The 20,670-nt window shown below is 36.6% G+C and overlaps 1 protein-coding gene across 17 annotated transcripts in view; it reads right to left on the bottom strand.

Moving 5' to 3' along the window:
- LOC133632149 (calcium/calmodulin-dependent protein kinase type II subunit beta-like) overlaps positions 1 to 20,670 on the bottom strand; it is a 231,670-nt gene that overhangs the window by 186,912 nt on the left and 24,088 nt on the right. For all 17 annotated transcript variants that reach the window (XM_062024415.1, XM_062024398.1, XM_062024401.1 and 14 more), the window contains exons 3-5: positions 17,815 to 17,874; positions 11,287 to 11,341; positions 5,831 to 5,896 (exon numbers count right to left, since the gene is read on the bottom strand). In XM_062024415.1, coding sequence (XP_061880399.1) covers positions 5,831 to 5,896; positions 11,287 to 11,341; positions 17,815 to 17,874 — 181 coding nt within the window. The remainder of the gene's footprint in view (positions 1 to 5,830; positions 5,897 to 11,286; positions 11,342 to 17,814; positions 17,875 to 20,670) is intronic.

Genomic DNA, 20,670 nt, shown 5'->3' with positions numbered 1-20,670 from the left:
TTCAATGAATGGCCTATTTTAAAACTGTGTTCATATATAAGGCGCACCGCATTATAAGGCGCACCTTCAACGAATGGCCTATTTTAAAACTTTGTTCATATATAAGGCGCACCGCATTATAAGGCGCACCTTCAATGAATGGCCTATTTTAAAACTTTGTTCATATATAAGGCGCACCGCATTATAAGGCGCACCTTCAATGAATGGCCTATTTTAAAACTTTGTTCATATATAAGGTGCACCGCACTATAAGGCGCACCTTCAATGAATGGCCTATTTTAAAACTTTGTTCATATATAAGGCGCACCGCATTATAAGGCGCACCTTCAATGAATGGCCTATTTTAAAACTTTGTTCATATATAAGGCGCACCGCATTATAAGGCGCACCTTCAATGAATGGCCTATTTTAAAACTTTGTTCATATATAAGGTGCACCGCACTATAAGGCGCACCTTCAATGAATGGCCTATTTTAAAACTGTGTTCATACATAAGGCGCACCGCATTATAAGGCGCATAGAATAGACGCTACAGTAGAGGCTGGGGTTATGAGACCTGTTGTGGCTCAATATTGGTCCATATATAAGGCGCACCGGATTATAAGGCGCACTGTCAGCTTTTGAGAAAATCGGAGGTTTTTAGGTGCGCCTTATAGTGCGGAAAATACGGTATATACATTTTGTTTAACTTTTAGAGCTCCCATCAAGTTTGGTCCCGGGGACCCGGAAGAGGTCAGTCATAAAAATGTTAAAAATGAGTCATATATCATTATTTTATTATTACCATTATTATTATTGTTGTTGTTGTTATTCCATGCTTAAATCTCTAGATCGCGGGTGTCCGAAGTGCAACCCAGGGGCCATTTGTGGCCCCCAGCTAATTAGTTTAATGGCCCGCGGCACATCCTGAAAATACTATATTAAAAAAAAAAGAAAAACATAAAAAGTGGAATAAAAGAGCAAACAGGTGTGATGTAATGAGAAAAATTGCAATATTGACACTAATAACACAAAACTGCAATGCTGGCTGTTTTTCACTTTAAACTATATAGCCATCCATCCATTTTCTACCATTAGTCCCGCTCAAAAAATAATAAAAACTAACCATTTATATATTGAAGGTAAAAAAATATATATATTGATATATGACCTATTTTTAACACATTTATGACTGTTAGATAGCCACCACCTTTAGTTAGATTTTTTTTTTTTTACTGTCATTGTTCAAAAACAATTAATCAAAACCAATGTTGTTATGAATTATTGACATAGATAGATAGATAGATAGATAGATAGATAGATAGATAGATAGATAGATAGATAGATAGATAGATAGATAGATAGATAGATAGATAGATAGATAGATAGATAGACACATATATGACATGATTTTAAGACTGTAATAATAGCGACTCTTTTGGTTTCCCAGGACATTTACCATTCACCAAAATTGAGCGAATTCCTAATGGTTACAATAAATACTGTATTGGTTTTGAAAATGAAAAATATCAAAATGGCCCCCGCATGCTTTCATTTTTTAATGTGCGGCACTCAGTGAAAAACACCCCTGCTGCAGATCAACTGCAGGTCTAGCCATTGATATAAAAGTTGTTGTTTATTTATTTATTACAATTGTTTTATGGTTTATGCCCTACATGTCAAAACTCTGTTTTTATAACACCAAAAAATTCTATATTTTCCCTCAAAAAAAATTCTCAAATTTGGAATATTTGATGTGAAATAAGTGGATCCTTAGATATATCAATAATTCATCACAACATTGATTTTAATTCATAATTTTTTTGAGCAATGAGTTCCACTAAAACTGTTGAGGATCCAAAAGGGACCCACTAATAATAATAATGTTTTTTTTACTTTAAACACTTAAGTCTTTAGATCATCTTCAGATCTATCCGTCGATTATAAGTCTTTATTATTTTTTCTGTTTGTTTTACACCCTTTTGTCAAATAAATTATGTTTTTTATATGGCAAACACACAAAATATGCAGTAGCTTCCCCCAAAATACATAATATTAGAGTCAACGTTCCAACTTTTTCTCATTTGCTCTTTAATTCCATTTTTTCTTCCATGTTTTTTTAAAAAGTAATTGTAGAATGTGCCCCAGACCGTTCAAAGTTAAGCTGCGGGCCGCAAATGGTCGCCGGGCCTCACTTTTGACACTCCTGATCTAATTCTACTTTGCGTTATTTTGACTTTTCTCTCAATATCAATCAATCAAACTTTATTCATAAAGCGCTTTTCATACATAAAAGTAATGCAACACAAAGTGCTTTGCAAAGTTAAAAACAATACCCCGATGACCCATATCCCCCATTATCACATACGCACGTACGGACACAGATACCAAACACAAACACACACACACAACATACACATATATAGGTATCGGTTGATATCGGAATCTGTAATTAAGAGTTGGACAAAAAGTTGTTTATTTATGTATTACAATTGTTTTATGGTTTATGCCCTACATGTCAAAACTCTGTTTTTATAACACCCAAAAATTCTATATTTTCCCTCAAAAAAAATTCTCAAATTTGGAATATTTGATGTGAAATAAGTGGATCCTTAGATATATCAATAATTCATCACAACATCGATTTTAATTCATCATTTTTTTGAGCAATGAGTTCCACTAAAACTGTTGAGGATCCAAAAGGGACCCACTAATAATAATAATGTTTTTTTACTTTCAACACTTAAGTCTTTAGATCATCTTCAGATCTATCCGTCGATTATAAGTCTTTATTATTTTTTTTGTTTGTTTTACACCCTTTTGTCAAATAAATTATGTTTTTTATATGGCAAACACACAAAATATGCAGTGGCTTCCCCCAAAATACATAATATTAGAGTCAACGTTCCAACTTTTTCTCATTTGCTCTTTAATTCCACTTTTTCTTCCATGTTTTTTTAAAAGTAATTGTAGAATGTGCCCCAGACCGTTCAAAATTGAGCTGCGGGCCGCAAATGGCCGCCGGGCCTCACTTTTGACACTCCTGATCTAATTGTACTTTGCGTTATTTTGACTTTTCTCTCAATATCAATCAATCAAACTTTATTCATAAAGCGCTTTTCATACATAAAAGAAATGCAACACAAAGTGCTTTGCAAAGTTAAAAACAATACCCCGATGACCCATATCCCCCATTATCACATACGCACGTACGGACACAGATACCAAACACAAACACACACACACAACATACACATATATCGGTATCGGTTGATATCGGAATCGGTAATTAAGAGTTGGACAAAAAGTTGTTGTTTATTTATTTATTACAATTGTTTTATGGTTTATGCCCTACATGTCAAAACTATGTTTTTAAAACACCAAAAAATTCTATATTTTCCCTCAAAAAAAATTCTCAAATTTGGAATATTTGATGTGAAATAAGTGGATCCTTAGATATATCAATAATTCATCACAACATTGATTTTAATTCATAATTTTTTTGAGCAATGAGTTCCACTAAAACTGTTGAGGATCCAAAAGGGACCCACTAATAATAATGTTTTTTTACTTTCAACACTTAAGTCTTTAAATCATCTTCAGATCTATCCGTCGATTATAAGTCTTTATTATTTTTTCTGTTTGTTTTACACCCTTTTGTCAAATAAATAATGTTTTTTATATGGCAAACACACAAAATATGCAGTAGCTTCCCCCAAAATACATAATATTAGAGTCAACGTTCCAACTTTTTCTCATTTGCTCTTTAATTCCACTTTTTCTTCCATGTTTTTTTAAAAGTAATTGTAGAATGTGCCCCAGACCGTTCAAAGTTAAGCTGCGGGCCGCAAATGGTCGCCGGGCCTCACTTTTGACACTCCTGATCTAATTCTACTTTGCGTTATTTTGACTTTTCTCTCAATATCAATCAATCAAACTTTATTCATAAAGCGCTTTTCATACATAAAAGAAATGCAACACAAAGTGCTTTGCAAAGTTAAAAACAATACCCCGATGACTCATATCCCCCATTATCACATACGCACGTACGGACACAGATACCAAACACAAACACACAACATACACACATATGCAACATTTATAAACCATAAGAAGAACCTTAAAATGTATCCTGAAACACACAGGGAGTCAATGCAGAGATTTTAAAACTGGTGTAACGTGAGCCCGCCTTCTTGTCTTCGTCAGAACACATGCCGCTGAATTTTGGAGTAATTGCAAAGGTGCAATAACCTTTTTAGGAAGACCAGAAATAATTGGGTGAACTCTAGCTTAAGATGATAAAAACCTATGTATGTATAAATATATTTCACTACTGTTTACATGTATGCGTAACCTTAAAGGCCTACTGAAATGAAATGTTTTTATTTAAACGGGAATAGCAGATCCATTCTATGTGTCATACTTGATCATTTTGCGATATTGCCATATTTTTGCTGAAAGGATTTAGTATAGAACAACGTTGATAAAGTTCTCAACTTTTGGTCTCTGATAAAAAAAAACCTTGCCCCTACCGGAAGTAGCGTGACGTTGTCAGTTGTTCACTCCCTCATATTTTCCTATTGTTTTCAACGCAGCTAGAGCTATTCGGACCATTACCCCATTAATTTGAGCGAGGATGAAAGATTCGTGGATGAGGAACGTTAGAGTGACGGACTAGAATGCAGTGAAATACATATTATTTTTCGCTCTGACCGTAACTTAGGTACAAGCTGACTCATTGGATTCCACACCCTCTCCTTTTTCTATTGTGGATCACGGATTTGTATTTTAAACCACCTCTGATACTATATCCTCTTGAAAATGAGAGTCGAGAACCCGAAATGGACATTCAGTGCATTTTATCTCCACGACAATACATCGGCGAAACGCTTTAGCTACGAGCTAACGTGATAGCATCGTGCTTTAACTGCATATAGAAACAAAAGAAATAAACCCCTGACTGGAAGGATAGATAGAAAATCAACAATACTATTAAACCGTGGACATGTAAATACACGGTTAATGCTTTCCAGCCTGGCGAAGGTTAACAATGCTGTGCTAACGACGCCATTGAAGCCTACTTAGCAACCGGACCGCACAGAGCTATGCTAAAAACATTAGCTCTCCACCTACGCCAGCCAGCCTTCATCTGCTCATCAACACCCGTGCTCACCTGCGTTCCAGCGATCGGCGGAAGGACGAAGGACTTCACCCGATGCGTTTGGCGGCCCGGAGACGTAGGAAGTCAAGGTGAGGTCGCCGGCTAGCGCGTCTGCTCTCCAACAAAGTCCTCCTGGTTGTGTTGCTGTAGTCCGCTGCTAATACACCGATCCCACCTACAACTGTCTTCTTTGCAGCCTTCATTGTTCATTAAACAAATTGCAAAAGATGTCCAGAATACTGTGGAATTATGAAATTAAAACAGAGCTTTTTGTATAGGATTCTACGGGGTACCATAACTTCCGTTTAACTGACTACGTCACGCGCATACGTCATCATACCGCGACGTTTCAGCCGGATATTTCCCGGGAAATTTTAAATGTCACTTTATAAGTTAACCCGGCCGTATTGGCATGTGTTGCAATGTTAAGATTTCATCATTGATATATAAACTATCAGACTGCGTGGTCGCTAGTAGTGGCTTTCAGTAGGCCTTTAATAGTTGTCAAGAAAGTGAGGCTGTTGACGTAAAAATCGCGAGTACCCTTTTGGTGTCATTAGATGTTGGTGTACCTAGTTAGTGCATCTTGAAGTGTGCAAAAAGGTGGGGGGATGTTGTATTTAAAAGACAGAAAAGGAGTAGTGAAGACAGGTAAAACAAAAGGGCGGTGGTTTAATAGGGTCCACCTACCTGGCATCTGCCTCACTGTAATACTCTCTGGCTACAATGTCCTCAAACAGTTCACCTCCGGTCACCCTGCCATGGGAAAAAAACAAAAAAAACATGAACTCCTCTTTATTTATTTCTTCATCATCTTTGCTGCTGCTGCACCCCCTTCCCCAATACACCCCACCATCCCACATGATGCAGTAACCATGGAAACTAGCAGGGGATGGCAGAGAGCTGGATGCGTGGGAGTGGGTAGTGGTGTGTATGGGGGAAAGTGGGGGGGATTCAACACGAGAGAGGGAGTTATGTAATTGTATGTGTCGGAAAGGAAGAGAGATGAAGAAATGATGAGGAAAAAGTTGAAAACAGATGGAAAGGGAATGAGAAGGGGGGGAGTGAGAAGGGAACATTGTGGAGAAAATGAAGAGAGACGAGAAAAAGAGAAAGGAGAAAAACAGAGGTGAAGACGTAAGGACGTACATTTGAGGAGAGAGGAAATGAGAGAAAAGAGGGGTAGGTAAGGAGGAAACAAAAACAAGGACTTGAGAATACGTGCATTGTTTCCTACAGCAGTGGTCCCCAACCACCGGGCCACGGCCCGGTACCGATTGCTACCGGTACGCACAAGAATTTCAAAAAAATAAAATAAAATAAATAAATTAAAAATTTTTTTTTAATGAAATCAACATAAAAAACACAATATATACATTCTATATCAATATAGATCAATACAGTCTGCACATGATTGTATTTATTTATGTAAAAAAAAATAAAAAATAAAAAATTAAATACACCCCCCACCCCCTTCCCACCGGTCCGTGGGACAAATTTTCAAGCGTTGACCGGTCCGCAGCTACAAAAAGGTTGGGGACCACTGTCCTACAGGACTGGCATCTATTTGGGTTGTCATCCTCTTAAAAAGATGCATGTGCATGTAAGAAAGTGAGGGAAAAACCACGAAAAGCAAAAAAAATGTGTTTGAAACTACAGATGAACTTTCTGCCGTTTCTTCTTTTGGATGAGGGGAGATACAAGCAAAGATGAGAGGAAAACGTTTGAAAAGGAAACGGAAGAATCGAGACAAGCGGTTGTCGGACCTTTTCCACCAAGTACAACCTCAGGAAGCACTTGGCTACCCAAGTATCACCATAACGAGCAACATTGAAATACAGTAGCGCAATAGGCCTAAGTAAGTATTCATTAAAACAAGGCAGAGCTTTTATTCAACAAGTATTTTTAATATAATTGGCCACTGTAACATTGCACACCGTTTGAAAGGTAACACAGTGTTTGAATATAGGAAAATAAATCATTGTACTTTAAACAAGCGATTCTTTGGCATACCACTAGATGGAGCCCAGTACATCAAGCACAGTAGGTACTTGATTTATATATATATATATATATATATATATATATATATATATATATATATATATATATATATATATATATATATATATATATATATATATATATATATATATATATATATATATATATATATATATATATATATTTATTTATATATATATACATATATATATATATATATATTTATATTTTTATATATATATATATATATATATATATATATATATATATATATATATATATATATATATATATATATATATATATATATATTAGGGCTGCAACTAATGATTAATTTGATAATCGATTAATCTGTCGATTGTTACTTCGATTAATCGATTAATAATCGGATGAAAGAGACAAACTACATTTCTATCCTATCCGGTATTTTATTGAAAAAAAAACAGCATACTGGCACCATACTTATTTTGATAATTGTTTCTCAGCTGTTTGTAAACGTTGCAGTTTATAAATAAAGGTTTAGTAAAAAAAAAAAAAAAAAAAAAAAAAAATTATTAAAAAAAAAAAAAAAAAAAAAAGCTCCGCGCATGCGCATAGCATAGATCCAACGAATCGATGACTAAATTAATCGGCAACTATTTTAATAATCTATTTAATCGATTAGTTGTTGCAGCCCTAATATATATATATATATATATATATATATATATATATATATATATATATATATATATACATATATATATATATATATATATGTAAAGCCCATAAGGGTATTCTAGTAGAATATGCAGAGATAAGATGTGTCGATATCAAAATATTACTTGAAATACATTTTTGGCAGCAACAAAGTGGCCATTTGGGTAGATATTTGCTCCAAAAAAGGGTATTTCAACAAGTAAACAGTACAGTAGATACTTGATTTTGACATATGTAATGCTCATAAGGGTATTATAGTAAAATATGCATGTGTAAATATCAAAATATTACGTCAAATCACTTTTTGTCAGGCAATATTACATTTAATGACAATTTGACATGAATGAACACATCCAAACATGTGCATATTTATTATGTGTGGGAAGAAATAACAGTTACAATTGTGTGTGTATCTTCCAAACAAGAAAGAGGTTTTATCACATCAACATGGGACTAACAACACGCCTTTAAATCTCATCAATACCACAGAAGAGGAAAACTGTCATTTTCCGGGCACGATAAAGTCTTAAATAATGTCAAACACGTAGCGATACAATAACCAGGAAGATAAAGTCTTTGTCTTACACCTAGTAATACGCTGTGGACAGACCGAGCTAAAAATGAAGGTTCAGCGAGCGCTGCGCGCCCCCGCCAAGGAAATACATTTTTGGTAGGCAATCACATTCTGCCACAACACCCCTAAAGGGACATTGGGGGAAAGTCCTAGTTGGAAATACAGCCTAATTAACTCCTGAACTGGCATTTTCACGCCCACCAGAAACTGTCTGGTGCACCCACCACAAACTGTCTGGCGCGCCCACCACAAACTGTCTGGCGCGCCCACCACAAACTGTCTGGCGCGCCCACCAGAAACTGTTTGGCGCGCCCACCAGAAACTCTCTGGTGCCCACCAGAAAGGGACATTGGGGGAAAGTCCTAGTTGGAAATACAGCCTAATTAACTCCTGAACTGGCATTTTCACGCCCACCAGAAACTGTCTGGTGCGCCCACCACAAACTGTCTGGTGCGCCCACCACAAACTGTCTGGCGCGCCCACCAGAAACTGTCTGGTACGCCCACCAGAAACTGTCTGGTACGCCCACCAGAAACTCTCTGGTGCCCACCAGAAACTCTCTGGTGCCCACCAGAAACTCTCTGGTGTGCACGGAGACACATTTTCTTTAGATATGTATCTGGTGCCCGCCAGAAACTGTCTGGTGCGCGCACCAGAAACTCTCTGGTGCCCACCAGAAACTGTCTGGTGCGCCCACCACAAACTGTCTGGTGCGCCCACCAGAAACTGTCTGGTGCGCCCACCAGAAACTGTCTGGCGCACCCACCAGAAACTGTCTGGCGCACCCACCAGAAACTCTCTGGTGCCCACCAGAAACTCTCTGGTGTGCACGGAGACACATTTTCTTTAGATATGTATCTGGTGCCCACCAGAAACTGTCTGGTGCACGCACCAGAAACTGTCTGGTGCGCCCACCAGAAACTGTCTGGTGCGCCCACCAGAAACTGTCTGGTGCGCCCACCAGAAACTGTCTGGTGCGCCTACCAGAAACTCTCTGGTGCCCACCAGAAACTCTCTGGTGTGCACGGAGACACATTTTCTTTAGATATGTATCTGGTGCCCACCAGAAACTGTCTGGTGCGCCCACCAGAAACTCTCTGGTGCCCACCAGAAACTCTCTGGTGCCCACCAGAAACTCTCTGGTGCACACGGAGACACATTTTCATTAGATATGTATCTGGTGCCCACCAGAAACTGTCTGGTGCGCCCACCAGAAACTGTCTGGTGCGCCCACCAGAAACTGTCTGGTGCGCCCACCAGAAACTCTCTGGTGCGCGCCAGAAACTCTCTGGTGTGCACAGAGACACATTTTCTTTAGATATGTATCTGGTGCCCACCATAAACTCTCTGGTGAGCGCCAGAAACTATCTGGTGCACACCAGAAACTCTCTGGTGTGCACGGAGACACATTTTCTTTAGATATGTATCTGGTGCCCACCAGAAACTGTCTGGTGCACCCACCAGAAACTGTCTGGTGCGCCCACCAGAAACTGTCTGGTGCGCCCACCAGAAACTCTCTGGTGTGCACAGAAACACATTTTCTTTAGATATGTATCTGGTGCCCACCATAAACTCTCTGGTGCGCGCCAGAAACTCTCTGGTGCGCGCCAGAAACTCTCTGGTGCCCACCAGAAACTGTCTGGTGCGCACGGAGACACATTTTCTTTAGATATGTATCTGGTGCCCACCAGAAACTATCCGGTGCACACCAGAAACTCTCTGGTGTGCACGGAGACACATTTTCTTTAGATATGTATCTGGTGCCCACCAGAAACTGTCTGGTGCACCCACCAGAAACTGTCTGGTGCGCCCACCAGAAACTGTCTGGTGCGCCCACCAGAAACTCTCTGGTGTGCACAGAAACACATTTTCTTTAGATATGTATCTGGTGCCCACCATAAACTCTCTGGTGCGCGCCAGAAACTCTCTGGTGCGCGCCAGAAACTCTCTGGTGCCCACCAGAAACTGTCTGGTGCGCACGGAGACACATTTTCTTTAGATATGTATCTGGTGCCCACCAGAAACTGTCTGGTGCACCCACCAGAAACTGTCTGGTGCGCCCACCAGAAACTGTCTGGTGCGCCCACCAGAAACTCTCTGGTGTGCACAGAAACACATTTTCTTTAGATATGTATCTGGTGCCCACCATAAACTCTCTGGTGCGCGCCAGAAACTCTCTGGTGCCCGCCAGAAACTCTCTGGTGCCCGCCAGAAACTCTCTGGTGCACACGGAGACACATTTTCTTTAGATATGTATCTGGTGCCCACCAGAAACTATCTGGTGCACACGAGATACATGTCTAAAAAAAATGTGTCCCTTTAGGGGCTCCGTAAGAAAGAGAAGCAGAGGACATAAGACAAATAATGAGAGGAAACACAAGGAGAGGAAACAGGATAAGGAAGTGAGAAGGAAACAGAAGAAATGAGACATAAACAAAATGAAATAAGGAAATGACCAGAAGGGAATTATAGGAAAGGATATGAGGAGGCGAGACGAGAGACGAGGAAACAGGATGAAAGAAAGGAAAATAGGAAAAAAAAGAGTAAATCAGAGATAGGACATAGTGGGAGAGGAATGGGAAGACAACATGTATCAGGAGGATGGTGAAGACAGCTAACAAAAGAAGAAATCAAGCAGAAGGATGAGGAATGAGAGAAATAAGGAGGATAGCAGTGATTACAGGAGCGGAAGCCAAAATAAAGGAAATGAGGAAATAATGAGAAAAGAAGAGAAAAACAGGAAGTGGAAAGAGGAAGAGTGGAACAGGTGAAGAAGCAATGAGAGGAAACAAGTGGAGTACATGAATGATCAGTTTTATCTTGGATGAGTCAAGAAAAAAAAAGGTAAGAAAGAAGGAAGGAGACTTACAGGTCAAAGAGGAGGTAGTGGAAGCCTTCCTCTGATATACTGTCATGAAGACGAACTAGAAATACAACACATAGTTTGTGTATCAGTACAAACAGTGATCATGATATATCACAGCACATACTGTACATCAGGGGTTCTACACATTTCCACTACAGAGGGGCCCGGGGCCCCACTTAAACATTAACAATGATTCAGTTATATTACTCTTAACTTTTAAATCATATTCAATACTTATATCTAACCTACTGACAGTCTAACAGAACATTGTCAAATGCTATGAGGCCATGTGGAAATCCCAAAGATTATGATCAAGGCTTAGGTCAGGCTGATTTAAAAAAATGAATACTAATCAGATATACCGGTATTGTAAAAGAAAGGACTCATGAAAACTGATGAAAATCAAATTTACATAAAACTACAAAGCGCTAAAATAAATACATTCTACCTAAATGACTGTATTTTCCAGACTACAGACCGCACCGAACTGTAAGCCGCAAATGTAAACGTTGTATTTATTTACACAGAAATATTTTGGAAATGTTTATTTACGTCCCTCAATTGTTTCAAAACGGTGCCTGTAGCATGGAGGTAAAACGGCTAATCAAACAAAACAGAAGTCATCGTCATGGACCCACAATCTACGAAAGCGAGCTCTCCAATCTGCGAAACAGACTCATTAATAAGTACACGGTGATATTTTTGTGAGTTTACGAAACTGAAACAAGACATAAAGAATTGTAAGTTAATAGTACTAACATTAAAACTCATAAATGTGTCATCATAGCAGCTAATGCTAACGATGCTAACTTCCGTACATTACAATTGCACAAACAAACATGCATAAAAACACTCCGACGGACATTACACAATTTGACCGTGTGTCGCTTTTAAAAGTGCTCCCCCTCTGGTCAACATATGAAAAAGCAAGTTTGTGTAAAAATATGAAGTGCTCCCCCTCTGGCCAACACATGTAATAACAAGTGTGTGTAAGAATTTGAAATGTACCTCCTTTGGCCAAAATAATTTAAAAAGAAAATGTTTATAGAGACATACTGTAATAACTTGAAGTAAATAATGAAGATTAAAAACCAATTACAGACAAAACATTTGAAAAATAATTATTTTTTTACTAAAAGCAGTCTTTTTCTCACAATGTGTCGACTTTTGTCTTAGAAAATTGGGAACAATTTCTCATATTCTTTCTGTTTCTGTAATATTGCAATATTTTCTCGTAAAATTATCACTTTTAATGCAAAATGGAGACATTTGTCGTATAAAATTCTGACTTTTATTGTTCTTGTATTTCTCCCCTTCTTGAGACATCAACAAGGAAAAGTACCTTCTATATGAGGACCGGTGAACAAGTGATGACATAAATCATGGTCCCAATACGGAAAACCATTGCATCTAATAGAGAATGTCACATTTGTACCCCTGGTGTTGAAATCTTGTGTAAAAATATGAAGTGCTCCCCCTCTGGCCAACATATGTAATAACAAGTGTGTGTAAGAAATTGAAATGTGCCTCCTTTGGCCAAAATAATACAAAAAAAAATGTTTATAGAGACATACTGTAATAACTTGAAGTAAATAATGAAGATTAAAAACCAATTACAGACAAAAAAAATTACTATAAGCAGTCTTTTTCTCACAGTGTCGACTTTTTGCTTATAAAATTGGGAACAATTTCTCATATTCTTTCTGTTTCTGTAATATTGCAATATTTTCTCGTAAAATTATTACTTTATGTAAAATTATTACTTTTTAATGCAAAATGGTGACATTTGTCATAAAATTATTACTTTTTAATGCAAAATGGTGACAAAAATTGGCAATATTGTAAAAAAGTCAGAATTTTATCACAATATTGCCAATTTTTCATGTTGTTCTTATAAAATAGTGACATTTTTTGAGTAAAATTATGACTAATTTTGCCAGGTAAAATTCCAATAATTATTATAATATTGCCAACATTTGAAAGTTTTCTTATGAAATTGTGACTCTTGTTGAGTAAAATTACGACTCTTCATAAAACTGCCAAAATGTGAAGCTTTTCTCGTAAAATTGCGACTGTTATTGAGTAAAATTCCAACTTTTATCATAATATTGCACAAATGTTCAGTTTTTCTTGTAAAATTTTGACTTGCGTTGAGGAAAATTACGACTTTTATCATAATGCTGTCAAAATTATAAGTTTTTCTAGTGAAACTGTGACCTTTTTCTTGTGGAACAAGCTTTTTTATATTCGCATAGTATGTATGTATTATTAATGTTGTAAATACACATCTTTATATACCTAGAAAGGGTGGTCCTAAAGAGGTAGGCATTTTTCGGGTCTGAAGTAGGTGACAAATACAAAAATGTGTGTGTGTGTGTGTGTGTGTGTGTGTGTGTGTGTGTGTGTGTGTGTGTGTGTGTGTGTGTGTGTGTGTGTGTGTGTGTGTGTGTGTGTGTGTTCTTGTATTTCTACCCTTCTTGAGACATCAACAAGGAAAAGTACCTTCTATATGAGGACCGGTGAACAAGTGATGACATAAATCATGGTCCCAATACGGAAAACCATTGCATCTAATAGAGAATGTCACATTTGTACCCCTGGTGGTGAAATATTGTGTAAAAATATGAAGTGCTCCCCCTCTGGTCAACATATGTAATAACAAGTGTGTGTAAGAAATTGAAATGTACCTCCTTTGGCCAAAATAATTTTAAAAAAAAATGTTTATAGAGACATACTGTAATAACTTGAAGTAAATAATGAAGATTAAAAACCAATTACAAACAAAAAATTTTTACTATAAGCAGTCTTTTTCTCATAGTGTCGACTTTTTGCTTATAAAATTGAGAACAATTTCTCATATTCTTTCTGTTTCTGTAATATTGCAATATTTTCTCGTAAAATTATTTCTTTTTGATGCAAAATGGTGACATTTGTCATGTAAAATTATTACTTTTTAATGCAAAATGGTGACAAAAATTGGCAATATTGTGATAAAAGTCAGAATTTTATCACATAATTGCCAATTTTTAATTTTGGTCTTGTAAAATAGTGACATTTATTGAGTAAAATCATGACTAATTTTGCAAGGTAAAATTCCAATAATTATTATAATATTGCCAACAAAAAATTGTGACTCTTGTTGAGTAAAATTACGACTCTTCATAAAATTGACAAAATGTGAAGCTTTTCTTGTAAAATTGCGACTGTTATTGAGTAAAATTCCAACTTTTATCATAATATTGCACAAATGTTTAGTTTTTCTTGTAAGATTTGGACTTGCGTTGAGTAAAAAATTACGACTTTTATCATAATGCCGCCAAATTCCAAGTTTTTCTAGTGAAACTGTGACCTTTTTCTTGTGGAACAAGTTTTTTTATATTTGCATAGTATGTATATATTATTAATGTTGTAAATACAAATCTTTATATATCTAGAAAGGCTGGTCCTAAAGAGGTAGGCATTTTTCGGAGGTCTGAAGTAGGTGACAAATACAAAAATGTGTGCATCTAATAGACAATGTCTCATTTGTACCCCTGGTGGTGAAATCTTGTGTAAAAATATGAAGTGCTCCCCCTCTGGTCAACATATGTAATAACAAGTGTGTGTAAGAAATTGAAATGTGCCTCCTTTGGCCAAAATAATTTAAAAAAAAATGTTTATAGAGACATACTGTAATAAGTTGAAGTAAATAATGAAGATTAAAAACCAATTACAGACAAACAAATTTACTATAAGCAGTCTTTTTCTCACAGTGTCGACTTTTTGCTTATAAAATTGGGAACAATTTCTCATATTCTTTCTGTTTCTGTAATATTGCAATATTTTCTCGTAAAATTATTACTTTATGTAAAAGTATTACTTTTTAATGCAAAATGGTGACATTTGTCATGTAAAAGTATTACTTTTTAATGCAAAATGGTGACATTTGTCATATAAAATTATTACTTTTTAATGCAAAATGGTGACATAAATTGGCAATATTGTGATAAAAGTCAGAATTGTATCACAATATTGCCAATTTTTCATGTTGTTCTTGTAAAATAGTGACATTTTTTGAGTAAAATTATGACTAATTTTGCCAGGTAAAATTCCAATAATTATTATAATATTGCCAACATTTTAAAGTTTTCTTATGAAATTGTGACTCTTGTTGAGTAAAATTACGACTCTTCATAAAATTGCCAAAAAAAAATGTGACTGTTATTGAGTAAAATTCCAACTTTTATCATAATATTGCACAAATGTTCAGTTTTTCTTGTAAAATTTTGACTTGCGTTGAGGAAAATTACGACTTTTATCATTATGCTGCCAAAATTATAAGTTTTTCTAGTGAAACTGTGACCTTTTTCTTGTGGAACAAGTTTTTTTTATATTTGCATAGTATGTATATATTATTAATGCTGTAAATACACATCTTTATATATCTAGAAAGGGTGGTCCTAAAGAGGTAGGCATTTTTCGGAGGTCTGAAGAAAGTGACAAATACAAAAATGTGTGCATCTAATAGAGAAGGTCTCATTTGTACCCCTGGTGTTGAAATCTTGTGTAAAAATATGAAGTGCTCCCCCTCTGGTCAACATATGTAATAACATGTGTGTAAGAAATTGAAATGTGCCTCCTTTGGCCAAAATAATAATAAAAAAAAATGTTTATAGAGACATACTGTAATAACTTGAAGTAAATAATGAAGATTAAAAACCAATTACAGACAAAACATTTAACTAAAAGCAGTCTTTTTCTCACAATGTGTCGATTTTTTGCTCATAAATTTGGGTTCTCATATTCTTTCTGTTTCTGTAATATTGCAATATTTTCTCGTAAAATTATTACTTTATGTAAAATTATTACTTTTTGATGCAAAATGGTGACATTTGTCATGCAAAATTATTACTTTTTAATGCAAAATGGTGACATAAATTGGCAATATTGTGATAAAAGTCAGAATTGTATCACAATATTGCCAATTTTTCATGTTGTTCTTGTAAAAGAGTGACATTTTTTGAGTAAAATGATGACTAATTTTGCCAGGTAAAATTCCAATAATTATTATAATATTGCCACAATTTTAAAGTTTTCTTATGAAATTGTGACTCTTGTTGAGTAAAATTACGACTCTTCACAAAATTGCCAAAAAAAAAAGTGACTGTTATTGAGTAAAATTCCAACTTTTATCATAATATTGCACAAATGTTCAGTTTTTCTTGTAAAATTTTGACTTGCGTTGAGGAAAATTACAACTTTTATCATAATGCTGCCAAAATTATATAAGTTTTTCTAGTGAAACTGTGACCTTTTTCTTGTGGAACAAGCTTTTTTATATTTGCATAGTATGTATGTATTATTAATGTTGTAAATACACATCTTTATATATCTAGAAAGGCTGGTCCTAAAGAGGCAGGCATTTTTCGGAGGTCTGAAGAAGGTGACAAATACAAAAATGTGTGCATCTAATAGAGAATGTCTCATTTGTACCCCTGGTGTTGAAATCTTGTGTAAAAATATGAAGTGCTCCCCCTCTGGTCAACATATGTAATAACAAGTGTGTGTAAGAAATTGAAATGTGCCTCCTTTGGCCAAAATAATAATAAAAAAAAAATGTTTATAGAGACATACTGTAATAACTTGAAGTAAATAATGAAGATTAAAAACCAAATACAGAATTTTTATTTAACTAAAAGTAGTCTTTTTTTCTCACAATGTGTCGACTTTTTGCTTATAAAATTGGGAACAATTTTTCATATTCTTTCTGTTTCTGTAATATTGCAATATTTTCTCGTAAAATTATTACTTTATGTAAAATTATTACTTTTTAATGCAAAATGGTGACATTTGTCATATCAAATTATTACTTTTTAATGCAAAATGGTGACAAAAAAATTGGCAATATTGTGATAAAATTCTGACTTTTATCACAATATTGCCAATTTTTTTTGTTGTTCGTGTAAAACAGTGAAACTTTTTGAGTAAAATGATGGCTTTTGTCACAATTTTGCCAAGTAAAATTCCAATAATTATTTTATTGCCAACATTTTAAAGCTTTCTTATGAAAGTGTGACTCTTGTTGAGTAAAATTACGACTCTTCATAAAATTGCCAAAAAAAAATGTGACTGTTATTGAGTAAAATTCCCACTTTTATCATAATATTGCACAAATGTTCAGTTTTTCTTGTAAAATTTGGACTTGCGTTGAGGAAAATTACGACTTTTATCATAATGCCGCCAAATTCCAAGTTTTTCTTGTGAAACTGTGACCTTTTTCTTGTGGAACAATCTTCTTTATATTTGCATAGTATGTATATATTATTAATGTTGTAAATACACATCTTTATATATCTAGAAAGGCTGGTCCTAAAGAGGTAGGCATTTTTCGGAGGTCTGAAGTAGGTGACAAATACAAAAATGTGTGTGTGTGTGTGTGTGTGTGTGTGTGTGTGTGTGTGTGTGTGTGTGTGTGTGTGTGTGTGTGTGTGTGTGTGTGTGTGTGTGTGTGTGTGTGTGTGTGTGTGTGTGTGTGTGTGTGTGTGTCCTCACCGATGTTGGCGTGTTTAAGCAGGCGACAGATCCGAGCCTCTCGTTCCAGCTTTTGGTGATCTGGTGGGAAGCAAAGGGAGAAGAATTCATGTAGTTTGAAGTTGACAACCGCAGATGTGCGGGACTGATAAGTCGTCGCCATGGAGATGAACATGCCTAGAACAGAACCATGGCAACTTTCTCTATGCGTCACAAAATATTGACACTACAAGATGCTGTATGGCAACATATTATCCCCCTGCAGTCAGGACCACCGTGCTGGCACATGCACACAGACACCCATGGAAACCAACACAAAGAATACACACACACACACGCGCACACACACACACACACACAAAGGTTGGCATTGAGGACTGACAGTGAAGTGTAAGCCCGGTGATTATAGTCTTAGGAGATGAGAGAAGCGAGGAGGCAGAGGAGCGAGTGGAGGACAGAGATTGGGGGTTGAGGAGTGGGTGGACGGATGGTTTCATGGCAGCAAAAACGTACGCAGAAGGTAGCGATAAAGATGCAAAAGAAACCTCTCGGATTGAAGAGGAAGACAAGCGTGCAGAATTGCAAGGGTTACCTTCCAAAAAACGTTCCTATTAAACCCGCACGCAATTAAGTGGTGACTATTTCCGTATAAAATGTCCTCGCTCGAACAAGAGGAAAACAAACAACATCTATTCATCTTTGATGTTAGTTTTTGCAACGTTAGTCCCTAATGAGGCGTGGAAATCTTTTTGAACTCCTGCTTCCACACCAATATTACAGTACATGGGATTTTTCCTTTGTGCCACGGCTGTATCGCACTTCATTTTGCCTCATTTTTTGATATGGCGGTGATGATGGATTTCTTGCCCAAAAAAAAAAACCTTCATTTTGGATGGATGTAATCATTTTGCTGACCTTGCAAATAGATTTGATATCATCGCCCAAGAGGTACAACTGGCTGAGATCTTAGAGGCCTACTGAAAGCCACTACTAGCGACCACGCAGTCTGATAGTTTATATATCAATGATGAAATATTAACATTGCAACACATGCCAATACGGCCGGGTTAACTTATAAAGTGACATTTTAAATTTCCCGCCACAATTCCGGTTGAAAAAGCCTTCGAAGGATGACGTATGCGCGTGACGTAGCCCGGGGAACGGAGGTATGCCTTCTCCATTGAATACAATACAAAAAAGCTCTGTTTTCATTTCATAATTCCACAGTATTCTGGACATCTTGTTGGTTAATTTTTTTGCAATTTGTTTAATGAACAATGGAGGCTGCAAAGAAGAACGTTGTAGGTGGCTGTAGCAACACAAGGACCACTTACTCGGATAGCAGACGCCTAGCCGATGCTAGCAGACCCACCGCACGGATGATCTGGTGAAGTCCTTCGTCGCGCCGTCAATCGCTGGAACGCAGGTGAGCACGGGTGTTGCTGAGCAAAACAGATGAGGGCTGGCTGGCGTAGGTGGAGCGCTAATGTTTTTATCATAGCTCTGTGAGCTCCGGTTGCTAAGTTAGCCTTAGCGTCGTTAGCAACAGCATTGTTAAGCTTTGCCAGGCTGAGATCTATTAACCGTGTAGTTACATGTCCATGGTTTAATAGTATTGTCGATCTTCTGTCCATCCTTCCAGTCAGGGATTTATTTATTTTGTTTCTATCTGCATTTGTGACAGATGCTATCACGTTAGCTCATGCTAAAGAGCTTCGTCGATGTATTGTCGTGGAGATAAAAGGCACTGTAATGTCCATTTCCCGTTCTCGGCTCTCATTTTCAAGAGGATATAGTATCCGAGGTGGTTTAAAATACAAATCCGTGATCCACAATAGAAAAAGGAGAGAGTGTGGAATCCAATGAGTCAGCTTGTACCTAAGTTACGGTCAGAGCGAAAAAAAATATGTATTTCACTGCATTCTAGTCCGTCACTCTAACGTTCCTCATCCACGAATCTTTCATCCTTGCTCAAATGAATGGGGTAATCGTCACTTTGACGGTCCAAATAGCTCTAGCTGCGTTGAAAACAATAGGAAAATATGAGGGAGTGAACAACTGACAACGTCACGCTACTTCCGGTAGGGGCAAGGTTTTTTTTTATCAGAGACCAAAAGTTGCGAACTTTATCGACGTTGTTCTATACTAAATCCTTTCAGCAAAAATATGGCAATATCGCAAAATGATCAAGTATGACACATAGAATGGATCTGCTATCCCCGTTTAAATAAAAAAAAATCATTTCAGTAGGCCTTTAATGTATATACAAACCTCGTTTCCATATGAGTTGGGAAAGTGTGTTAGATGTAAATATAAACGGAATACAATGATTTGCAAATCCCTTTCAAGCCATATTCAGTTGAATATGCTACAAAGACAACATATTTCATGTTCAAACTCATAAACTTTTTTTTTTTTGCAAATAATCATTAACTTTAGAAGTTGATGGCAGCAACACATGACAAAGAAGTTGGGAAAGGTGGCAATAAATACTGATTTATTTATCATTTATAAAGTTGAGGAATGCTCATCAAACACTTATTTGGAACATCCCACAGGTGAACAGGCAAGTAGGGAACAGGTGGGTGCCATGATTGGGTATAAAAGTAGATTCCATGAAATGCTCAGTCATTCACAAACAAGGATGGGGCGAGGGTCACCACTTTGTCAACAAATGCCTGAGCAAATTGTTGAACAGTTTAAGAACAACCTTTCTCAAGCAGCTGTTGCAAGGAATTTAGGGATTTCACCATCTACGCTCCGTAATATCATCAAAGGGTTCAGAGAATGTGGAGAAATCACTGCACGTAAGCAGCTAAGCCCGTGACCTTCCATCCCTCAGGCTGTACCGCATCAACAAGCCACATCAGTGTGTAA

The sequence above is a fragment of the Entelurus aequoreus genome, linkage group LG17 (assembly GCF_033978785.1).
Source record: "Entelurus aequoreus isolate RoL-2023_Sb linkage group LG17, RoL_Eaeq_v1.1, whole genome shotgun sequence".
Classification (NCBI taxonomy): Eukaryota; Metazoa; Chordata; class Actinopteri; order Syngnathiformes; family Syngnathidae; genus Entelurus; species Entelurus aequoreus.
Note: the sequence above shows the minus strand (reverse complement) of the source record. Positions and strands in the feature narration are given on the sequence as shown.